This window comes from Onychostoma macrolepis, chromosome 17 (assembly GCF_012432095.1).
Source record: "Onychostoma macrolepis isolate SWU-2019 chromosome 17, ASM1243209v1, whole genome shotgun sequence".
Taxonomy (NCBI): Eukaryota; Metazoa; Chordata; class Actinopteri; order Cypriniformes; family Cyprinidae; genus Onychostoma; species Onychostoma macrolepis.
The window spans coordinates 3,854,972-3,866,352 of NC_081171.1; the positions used below are offsets into that span (position 1 = coordinate 3,854,972).

An 11,381-nucleotide genomic window follows, 5' to 3' on the forward strand; every position below is an offset into this window, starting at 1 on the left:
CTGCTGCTATAACATGGCAGAAAATTGTGTTGGTGCAGTGAAACCACGTTTAGATCTCAGCAAGGTCACATTCTGAAACTAGAGATAAAGTAAGGAAAAACTGGAAAATATATGCTCACATTTGCACATCCCAGCTAACCGGGAAACTTCTCAGAACAGACCAGGTTAGTTATGAACAATAATTAACGTTCACAGAATGTTCGTTCAAAGTTATCTGGTCTCTAATAATGTTATCAAAATGTTAACACAAAAACACTATTTATAGATTGTCCATGGAACGGTTTTCTGAAACATTCCAGTTGGACTTTTGTCTTATGTTTTTTATATGTTACTACTTGTTACAGAAGATTTAGATAACTTTCAAAAGTAACATTCCCGTAATGTTTGCAAAATAAAATTGAAAATCCCCTTTAATATATGTTTTTAACATTCACATAACCAATAAAAACCTTTTGAGAACATTCAGAAATCATGTTTTCAGAATGTTAGCAAAACCGTCTAAAAGCATATTTTGTTTTTGCTGTACAGATTCATATAAACAGATATAAAAAGCTTGAGTAGAGATAAAGTAATCAACTTTATTTATCAATATATTTATTGATCTGTGTCATTGAAAATGTATTAATTCCACATAGAAATCAACTTCAATTATAAACAAAATGTTTTTATCTCAGACAAAACCATCCCTGAGGCTGTGCAATATTACCACAATATACAATACATTCACCTGCAAATTACCAGCTTTATCACCAGTGAGGCACGATTACAGAGGTCCTTTAAACTCTGAACCCCTGCTTTAATGATCATATTGTATAATATTATTATATATTTGCATAATTATTTACATACATTCATCTGAACCTTCTAAAAATCAGCATCATACCAAATTATTGTGTCATAAAATAGTTGTTCCACAGAGGTTAAGGTTCGCTTGCAACCTTCCACATATAGTTGTCTGTTAGATGAAATATGTTTGTGTGCATATACAGATAAGAAAAGACTGTTGGGACTTATTCATTATCATGTATTGGAGCCTTAATGACTCCACATTGTACAAATACAGCATTAATAATACAAACTTTATGCTCAAGAATTACTGTATTGTAAAGCACACAAAGTGCGCATATTAGATTTCACTGAAAAAGCATGGTTTAACCTTTAAACAATGTATGATATTTAGATAAATAGAAAATGTAATTTTGAGCAAATCGATTATTCTGGTGTTATACGAACAGAAAATTGTGGTATTACATCAGGTTGACTTTCTTGTGCAAGATGTTTGGTTGTACTCTATAGAGGTCATTTAAAGCAACTGTATGTATGTTTTTACCTTGAAATATCAGACTTCTAATAAGGCAAATGGCTTCCCGTTTCTTTCCAAAAGTCTGTTCTGGTAGTAAGTTTATCGAGCGGTACAAAATTCCGCAAAATGCACGTATACAGTGACCCACTGTACAACAGTGAACTCCACTGTACTGTAGAGGGCTCCAAAGTCACAAAAATACTCAAAAACTCCATACAGCTGCTTTAAATGAAGCATTACAAAATAAAGTGTTTCTTAAAAAAAAAAAAAAAAAAAAAACATTCAAGCAACCAAAAGACAATTATAAAATTATGTAAACAGAAATGTGACCCTGGACCACAAAACCAGTCTTAAGTCGCTGGGATATATTTATAGCAACAGCCAAAAATACATTGTATAAATCAAAATTAGAGATTTTTCTTTTTAAGTAAAGATCATGTTCCATGAAGATATTTTGTAAATTTCCTACCGTAAACATATGAAAACTTAATTTTTGATCAGTAATATGCATTGCTAAGAACTTAATTTGAACAATTTTAAAGGCAATTTTCTCAGTATTTTGATTTTTTTTGCACCCTCAGATTCCAGATATTCAAATAGTTGTATCTTGGCCAAATATTGTCCAAACCTAACAAACCATACATCAATGGAAAGCTTATTTATTCAGCTTTCAGATGATGTAGAAGATACATACATCAACATAGAATTGTTGATGTATTCAGATGATGTTTTGCGGTCCGGGGTGACAAATAGCTTTATGTGTGGAGATCAAACAAGCCACAAAGACTGCACAGGCACTGTGTAATTCAAACCACTGATGCTCAAACGCATTTCTACAGACAGAAACAGGAGTAAGTCAGTCTTCTTAACAACTCTGGAGGTCGCAGTTTGCGCTACTCTTGTGCCACATGTACGTCTGAAGTGATCAGTACAGAAGTGTCTCCATCTGCAGGACAACACAGCAAAATAAACAAACTCAGAATCTGAATTTTAATGCCATTTTTGATGGCAAAATGTACATCACATCACACGGAATATAACGTGCTAATGCTAATATAACTGATGCTGATATTCACCTGAGTGGGCAGGAATGGGCATTCCTACAATCACAGTGCTTCCTGTTAAACAACACAAAGAAAGCAAGACCGATATTAGCAAGACCATCACTACAATGACCAATGAGTGTTTCACAATTGATGCACTTTACTAGTTGATAATTCCAGTGGATCACAGATCTACAATGGCCCTCATAATAATTATAATATTTCTTGAATAATTATTTATCAAAGTTATTCAAAGCTGAATATGGCTTTAGTCTGCCTTTTTACTCTCCAAGATGCTGCTCTCATTGCATGTGTGTAGTTAACCATATTTGATAAGATTCAGGGCAGAGCCCGGCAACCTTGAAGTACAGATAAGTGTTCTCTGCGTATGTGTGTGTGAATGTCTATCTTTGCAGCTAAATGCAGAGCGAGAGCTCATTTGCCGTCACCCTGATGTCCAGGGTAACAGATATACGTCTCTGGAGAGACCTATTGCGTCTGATCTCTGATCAATTGTCACCAAAATAATTACTAGAAGATATGCTTCGAGTTTTACGTCCATGTGTGGAGATTTTCTAAGTTTATCTACCAACCAGAATCTTGCTTACCTATGTATTGACGTAATTAGTGACCTCTGTTAGAGTATAACTATTGGTGTCTAGAACGTGTACGCAGAGCGGCCTACGAACTCCATTGCGAGTGTTGAAGCTGACTTCTGCTGATGAAACTGCAAACTATGTTCTTTAGTAAATTTTTCTTTAATTTATCGCATCTCTGACTCCTGGTCTTTGTTCATGGATTTTAACTGTTATTCCCCAACACCACTATTTTTAAACCCTACCATTTGGGGGTTATGCTCACCAAAACTGCATTTATTTTACTGAAAATACAGTAAATGTACTTAAAACAGTAATATTGTGAAAAAAACAACTGTTTTCTAGTTGAATAAAATGTCATTTAAAAAAAAGAGCTGCATTTTCAAATGTCTTTACCTTCACTTTTCATCAAATTAATGTGTCCTTGCTGAATAAAAGTATTAGAAAAAAATCTTACTTTATATTATCTATCTATTTTACAAAAAGTGCATCTGTTGTTCACCTGAATTTCCAGGTGCTGGACTGGGAATAGGCTGTCCTGTTATTACTGTGTCATTGCCTGTAAACAACAAAAAATACAGTGTTTTGCATGATTTACAGTGCTCTCTTATTAACAATTACAGGCACAGGCAGAATCTGGCTCCAGAGCTGAAAACATGACCGAGTCCCGCTCCTCACCTCTGTTCTGCTCCTCTGACATCTCCGCCTCCAGCTCATCTGGATCCACATAGTGAAAATGTTCTTCGTTCTCTGAACTGCCACATTTACCACAACACAAACAGCAGCAGCAACAGCAGCAGCAGCATGTGAAGATCATTCCCAATGCCATGAGTGTCTGAACCAAAAAATTAAAACAATTAAGTGCTTACACCACTCGTTGTCATATTTGCTGAATGAAATACAATACTTGTTTCTTCTAACAGTGTCAAGTCACACTTTCTTACAAAATAAGATGCATTTAATAGCATTTTTGCTTTTGACAACCATTCGTAAGGTGAAGAAGTCTTGTGTTATCCCTGAATAAGCAGAATACCTGCCACAATTCTTATCTTCCTCTGAACCAGTTTACAACTACTTGTTCAATTTTCACATGTATGAATGAACCTGAAGACATTTTATGCCTAATCTTGTTTTCAAGATTCAAATTATGGCCAGTGACAGAAGAAGATGCAAACATTTAGGCAACAATTCGGTTTTCGGCCACATCTGCGGATAATTACTGCATCCAAACAGCAACAGAAAATGACAGATTTTGTGAAAAAAAGAGCTTTTTCTGCAAAGTTGTTTGACATTAAATGGAGTATTTGAACATATTTTTCCACTCCTTTCTAGAATGAAATTTAATTGATACATTTTGTCAAAACGTTTCATATTTGACTTCTTTTGTTATTTTAATAAGTGCATTAAAGCAGATGCATACCGAATATATAATTTGAAAAATCTTTATTCTTATTTTGTCAAAAGAAAGTGATGTAACATTTTTATTGATGTTTTGGAACTCAGCATCATCAAATCATGCAATACTGTCTTAGACCTGTTTTGCAAATCAGCATTAATATGATAAATTTGCATATTTTATATGCATTGCATATAAAAGTAAAAATAAAAACAAAGAAGAAACATGCACACAAACTACTTACCTTAAACCAGCATTTGGACACGAGGAAGTAGTATTTAACGCTCTCTTCTCCGAACTGGTCTGCGATGTAGAGACCCATGGAGCCATACTGGTCGTAGATCTGTCGTTTGGTGTCGTCGTTGAGGATGGTGTTGGCATTGTTGATCTCTTTGAACTTCTCTGCCGCTTCAGGGTTGTTGGGGTTCTTGTCTGGGTGATACTTCAGTGCCAGTTTCCTTAAGTTGGGGATTTATAAGACAAAGCCTTTAGAGGGATGTTGCATTTGTGTTTTCTTGATTAATATAAGCTATAAACCAGAATACCTGTATGCTTTCTTAATATCTTCAGATGAAGCTCCTTTCGGCAAGCCTAATGTCTCGTATAAACTTTCTCCAGCTCGGGACAGCTTGCGCTGAGGGCGCTGAGGGCTTGTATCTGCCATTGTCAAATTCTGCTAAAAACACTAAAGATGGAGAAATCTTCTAAAATATCTTCTATTCTTATATAATAGTATTTAGACACTTATGCCTAATTAAAAATAGATGCCATTGCAACAGATAACATATCAAAGCAAAATGGACAACATTATACATCCACTAATAATCACCAAATCACCAGCTGATTAAAAGACATTGAGCAATCATAATAAAGAAAAAATAACAATGACATTCATAAATGTAAAGTGTGTCCTTAAGAGTCCATACATGTGCACACAGTACACTGAAGAAATACAACCAAACAAAACAAGAAATAACGTAATGTTATTAATATTCCTTACCAATTCAAAAAGATAGTAAGTGTAAAGAAATATCCAGAGCTAGTAATTCATCCACAAAACGACTATCGACTAATATTTCGTTTACAGAAAATATTTCGGCTTTTATTACGAAAGCATTTTTATTTTCAGTAGACTGGCGCTGATTTGAGCTCGATCAGGCCTGTTAAGAGATCATCACCTGACCGACAACTAATAATCAATTAAATCGATCACTTACCGCTTATGAGAAGTAGTCGATTTTTAATAAAGTTACTTGTGCATTCATTTCTACTAATATTTACAGCGTTTAAACCGCGAAAAGTGAAGTGGGGCCATTGCTCTTGAGCATAGTTTAGACCAGGAAGTAGGAAATAAAGTTGCTACGTCAAGTACGAAAGCTCATCGACTCTCACAGAGAGAGCAGCGCTGAATAGTGAAAGTAGCTCGTGAGGCTTTGAGATCCGGCGCACCTAGATTAAAATACCCGGTTAAGGCCCAACTAACAGAGAACGTTCTCAGAACATTGGCTAACGTTCTCTCAAAGTTATGAACGAACGAATATTACAAAAACAAGCACGAAACAGCTTAATAATGTTCTCAGAACGTTCTTTTTTTTTTAATGTAACAAATTGTTTCAGTATGTTCAGAGAACATGCTATAAAAGCAGGGGCGGTTCTGGACCACAGTAACTGGGGGGGCCAGACAGGGGCCACTTGTGCTTTTAGGGGCACAATTTTAAAATTCATCCTAACCTACTTTAAGTATTATTCATTCAGTCATTTTTGACCATGTCATGTATCATTGCAATCTCTAGAAGTAATCTATAACAATTTCAACTAAAATTAATGTGTCATCATGTTTCATTTATTTTGAGAAATAATTTTTTTTGCATGTCAGGGGCATCATTTTTGAGGGGGGCTCTCATGCTTGTCATATGACACACAGCAGCCACAATACCACTGTATAACTGATATAGGCTTATATATTATTATTCGAAATATTCCCAAAATATATCATGAAATATCTCGATTCTCAAATATGTGTAAGTAAATGCATTTTGCACCTTTATAGATTATGTTAGTTGATCTATAATGGGCGACAGGCAAAGTAGCCTAATAGTGTAATATTAACTTTGCATAAAAATCCGTCTTTTTACTTAAGTACCAGAAGTCATACCATAAAATGAGTGTCATACCATAAACATATAATATGACTGAGTTTGTATTTTATGTGGATTTAATTAAAACATTGTAAATTACTAATTAGCCCATAACACTTTCATTGTACAAAAAGAGCAAAGAACGTTTACATTATCAAAGAACATTTTCACTTCAGTCCAGCGAGTTCAAGCACTCTCAAAAACTCCCATAATAATCTCTAAAGCTGTTTACACTATGAAATTAATATCTTACTTACATTCGTATATCTTCACTTTGTTATTTCTGAGGAGAGAATTCAGTCAGCGAGCGCGCGCGGTGATGAAATAGCGGCGCTTCGGCGATGACTCATCTGAACGCTTCTGATTGGTCTTTGCATTCATAAGCTCAACAGAATCGTATGTGATTGGTTATAATGCGCAGCGCTTTAAAAACGTGTGTGTCTCTGGCTCTGTGCCAGCCAGCGAACGCAGATTTGAATTTAACAGCTGTTTTTCTTTTTATATAGTTTACAGGACAAACTGTGCATTTCACCCAAAATTATATGGTGTGATATGATTCCAAATTTAAGGGGGCCAAGTTTGTTGACAGGGGTGCACTGGCCCCCCCAGAACCGCCCCTGTAAGTAACCTTCTCAAAATGTTTTTCAAAATAAATGAACGTTCCTGAATTATTGTTTCCTTAATGTTAACTCCTCAAAAATAAAAATGTTTTTAAAACGTTTAAATAACTGGACGTGAGCAAAATATTTTTTTTAGAAGTTATTATGAATAATAATCATATAAATCATATGACAAATAGTAATCAAAAATTATAACCATTTTACAGTTTTGTCAGCTACTTTCATTTAGCGGTCATATCTTCTACTATTTTACATACTGAAGCCCTTTAAATAAAAAAGCAACCCAAGTTATTTTAAAATACAAATGTTTATTATAAATCTAAAAGCAAAAACAATAGCCCTAATTTGTAGCCATGTTGTAAGACTATTTAGAGATTTTCATAGATACTGGATTAAACTAGACAGCAGTTTAAAGTAATAAACAGATGATATAAAGATTTAAACCAGGTACAAAATTTGATCTCATTAATTCAATCTTCTTCACAGGCAGGAAATACCTTTTTTCACCCTAAAGTTGTATGTTTTACTCTCATAAATATCTTTAAGGTATTTCTTTATGTGAAATCTTTTTATGCAACATTTAACATTAATAGATTAATAGACAAGTGGTCTTGACAATGATTTACTCCATTCAGAATTATTACAGTATCAGTCTTATGTCATAATTACAAATTAAAAAGCGAAGTGGGAGAGAGAGAGGGGGACGGGATAAAGAAAGGTCCTCGAGCAAGGATTCAAACTCGGGACGCCCGTAATGCAACGCCTTTATATGTTGGCGCTCTTGCTGTTAGCGCCAACAATCTATGCTGATTATTGTATATGATCAAGAGTTTCCAATTTTGATGATTATTTTCCCAATGTTTTTGTTTGCCTCCATACGTTGATGAGCCATTTCAACATCCTCCATGTTGAACATGCTGTCTATCACAGGCCACAAGGGAGGATCTGTTGACTGGAAGTGCGGCAAAACCTGCTCCGTGAAACTCCGGACCAGCTCTGCTTTATACTAGAAATAAAACACAATCATAAATGCAAAGTGCATAACTTTCAATGCTTTTAATCCTTTTAGTCTACAGTTTATGAAGAAAATTTATTTGATTTGCAATGCAATCTGAAGTAGCTAGTATTCCTGAGTCTAACCTGTAAACTTCTTGATCTGAGAAGACTGCAAAGAAGATTGCCTCTCTTCCTCAACAGCTTGCCAAGCAAGTCTCCATCAGCCGCTTTACCTCCCAACATGCCATAAAGCACCCATCGTCCATCTACTGCAAGGCTACAAATGTTCTTCTCCCAAAAAGATCCACCAACACAGTCCAGAATTACATCAGCTCCCTTGCCTGCACAAAAACACGCTCTTTAAATTAAATGTGTTCATTTTAATATTGATATTTAATATTTTATATAGAATGTACTATTATAAACACATTCAGAACACTAAAAATACTGACCTTCAGTGAGCTGCAGAACTTTTTCAGAAAAATCCTCCTCTTTGTAGTTGATTCCTGCAGCTGCTCCCATCTGCTCTGCAAATATTAACTTTTCCGAACTCCCTGCTGTTACTACTGGAATCGCGCGACTCAAGCGAACCAGCTGAATGGCAGCGGTGCCGATTCCACTCGCTCCAGCATGAATCAGCACTGTCTCATTCGGCTTCACTTTGGCTATAAAAAACAGCAGCATACTGAAATATAATGGCCTTAAAATGCATTTGGATGCTTAAAATAAATAGTTCAAGTTTACTGAAAATGTACTCACCCTCAGACCATTCAATATGTAGATGAGTTTGTTTCTTGAACAGAAAAGATTTGTAGAAGTAAAGCACTGCATCACTTGCTCACCAATGGAGCCTCTGCAGTGAATGGGTGCCGTTAAAATGAGAGTCCAAACAGCTGATAAAAACATCACAATAATCCACAAGTAATCCACAACACTCCAGTCCATCAGTTAACATCTTGTGAAGCCAAAAGCTGTGTGTTTGTATGAAACAAATCCATCATCAAGGAGTTTTAACTTTTAAGTTGCTTATGGGCAAAATACAGGTCTATAATAACACTTCTTTCAGTGAAAAAGTCCCTGTTGTCCCCTGACATCAAAATCCATGCACATATTCGTTTAGAACTGTTTTTGCTTGTAAATTTGTGCATATTTCTTTCCTGATTCATACGAGGCAACTTTTTCACTCAAGAAAACAATATTATGGATAGGGGACTCGTATTATTTGCAAGAAGCAAAGGTCAAAGTCAAAAAGCTTTTCTCTTAACAAGACATTAATTGATGGACTGGAGTGGTGTGGATTACTTGTGGATTATTGTGATGTTTTTATCAGCTGTTTGGACTCTCGTTCTGACGGCACCCATTCACTGCAGAGGTGAGCAAGTGATGGAATGCTACATTTCTCCAAATCTGATGAAGAAACAAACTCATCTACATCTTGGATGGCTTGAGAGTGAGTACATGTTCAGCTAATTTTCACTTTTGGTTAAAAAGTCATATTTACAGAAAATAAAACACATCATGTTACCTATGAAGTGCAGAAGTTGGTAGGCAGTCAGCCAGGCCTCAGGAAGAGCTGCAGCTTGATAAAGAGTGAGGGGTGATGGGACACGCATGATGTGTTCTTCTGGAACAGCAACATATTCTGCATAGCCTCCTCCTCCGAGTAATGCCATTACTTTACTTCCAAGTTTCCATTTCCCTTTGACCCCAGGACCGATGTCAGCGATCACACCGCTGGCCTCCAGACCCAAGATCTCACTCTCTCCAGGAGGAGGAGGGTAAAAACCCCTTTTCTGTCAATTAAAATAAGCCATTAATGAGATTCAGTTTATCCAAGGCACAAACACTAGCAGGATTTTATGGGTTACCTGTAGCAGGTCAGCTCTGTTTAAAGCAGTTGCGGTGACTCTGATGAGAAGCTGCCCATCTTTGGGTTCAGGCCGTGGAATGTGTTTCAAATCCAGCTTCCCTGATTCATCAACACACACTGCCTGCATTGTCTAGAAAATAAGAAGAAATACAATCTGTTTGCTTTGCTTCTTAGTTCTAATTTGCCTTTTATCATTTTATGTTGTTTGTTTTCCCCTGCAATACATTAGCAATGCGATTATAAATCTAAAAAAGTACTTTAAAGTCATTTAATTATAAAATTAGTATTTAATAATTAAAGACGTGACTTTTTTTTTTTTTTACTTACTGTTTTCTCTTCTTGCATTTGTTGCTTTGACATTTAAATGCGATCTAAAACTAACAGGACAATACGATTTACTTTAAAACCTAAAATGAAAACAAAAGAAATGAGAAATTTAAGCGAAGCTTCATATCACAAAAACACTACACTGTTGCAATGTAACTTGACATACACATGCACTAAAATAAGTGAATTGCATTAGTTTGCTTTTCTGCGCAATTTTAACGCACATATGAAGTCAAAAATTCTGCAACGATCATTCAAAAAAAAAAAAAAAAAAAACACAGAATAGATCAGTGCAAAAGAGCTTGTTTTTATTTTGTGCAGGAATGACACAAATTATTACATAACATCTACTTTAATTCTTTAGTTTTGCTGTCTGACAATACTCAAACTATACTTAAACTGTATACGTTGTGTCAAACATCTACGCTTCCTGCGAGAGAACATTAACGAAATCAACTTAAGAGTCATTTCAAATGAACCTTACCTCATTAAATCGATGTTTTGATGTTGTAAATGTTGTTTATCTGGACGTTGGTCTTTCACATGTCTCAACTGATCATTAACTACAGTCAAATGAAATGCTGGAAATAAAAAGTAGTACCTCCTCCCAAAAATACCATGGTAAGCATAGAAAAATACCATTGTTACCATAGAACCACATTCTGACTCTTCTTAAACAGTTTGAAGATCCGTTTATTAATTTATGATCTTGTAGTTGTAATACTCCTCATCCTAGGTTTTTACATTACAAATAGCATAAATATGCCCAATTTACCCAAAAAGGAAAAATAATAAATATATTATTTAACAATATATAATATTCTATTCAACTTTATCAACCAGTTCTCCAAATTGATGGCTAGAGGATATTATATAATACGGATTTGTAACTAACAATTTCATCCCTGTTTTATTGCAAAAGAAGACAATAAACACATTGGGGGAGAAATAAATAAATCAGAATACAATAAAACAATTCCAAACAAACAAATGACGTGTACTGCTGCAGTAAAAACACTAGATAATCTTACTCTGAGATACCAGACTACTGAAATATAAAATTGTTTATAACAAATTTTCAGAAAAAATCTT

General features: G+C 35.1%; 2 protein-coding genes across 4 annotated transcripts; both read right to left on the reverse strand.

The window, feature by feature from the left end:
* Nucleotides 1-392: 392 nt before the first annotated feature.
* Nucleotides 393-5,742, reverse strand: dnajc5gb (DnaJ (Hsp40) homolog, subfamily C, member 5 gamma b). 2 transcript variants are annotated; one of them, XM_058749838.1, is made up of 7 exons: nt 5,556-5,742; nt 4,884-5,023; nt 4,583-4,796; nt 3,621-3,777; nt 3,445-3,501; nt 2,380-2,421; nt 393-2,249 (listed from the first exon to the last, which is right to left on the reverse strand). In XM_058749838.1, the coding sequence occupies exons 2-7, from the start codon at nt 5,000-5,002 to the stop codon at nt 2,197-2,199; spliced, it is 642 nt and encodes a 213-aa protein (XP_058605821.1). In that variant the 5' UTR covers nt 5,003-5,023; nt 5,556-5,742; the 3' UTR covers nt 393-2,196. The 2 variants fall into 2 exon arrangements, with proteins under 2 accessions (XP_058605821.1, XP_058605822.1); XM_058749839.1 differs by having other exon boundaries at nt 5,339-5,742.
* A 1,671-nt stretch (nt 5,743-7,413) lies between these two features.
* Nucleotides 7,414-10,903, reverse strand: tp53i3 (tumor protein p53 inducible protein 3). 2 transcript variants are annotated; one of them, XM_058749109.1, is made up of 7 exons: nt 10,774-10,853; nt 10,290-10,369; nt 9,961-10,092; nt 9,618-9,885; nt 8,545-8,757; nt 8,237-8,433; nt 7,414-8,102 (listed from the first exon to the last, which is right to left on the reverse strand). In XM_058749109.1, exons 2-7 carry the CDS (start codon nt 10,320-10,322, stop codon nt 7,920-7,922), a joined length of 1,026 nt encoding a protein of 341 aa, XP_058605092.1. In that variant the 5' UTR covers nt 10,323-10,369; nt 10,774-10,853; the 3' UTR covers nt 7,414-7,919. The 2 variants fall into 2 exon arrangements, with proteins under 2 accessions (XP_058605092.1, XP_058605094.1); XM_058749111.1 differs by lacking the exon at nt 10,290-10,369 and having other exon boundaries at nt 10,774-10,903.
* Nucleotides 10,904-11,381: the final 478 nt, after the last annotated feature.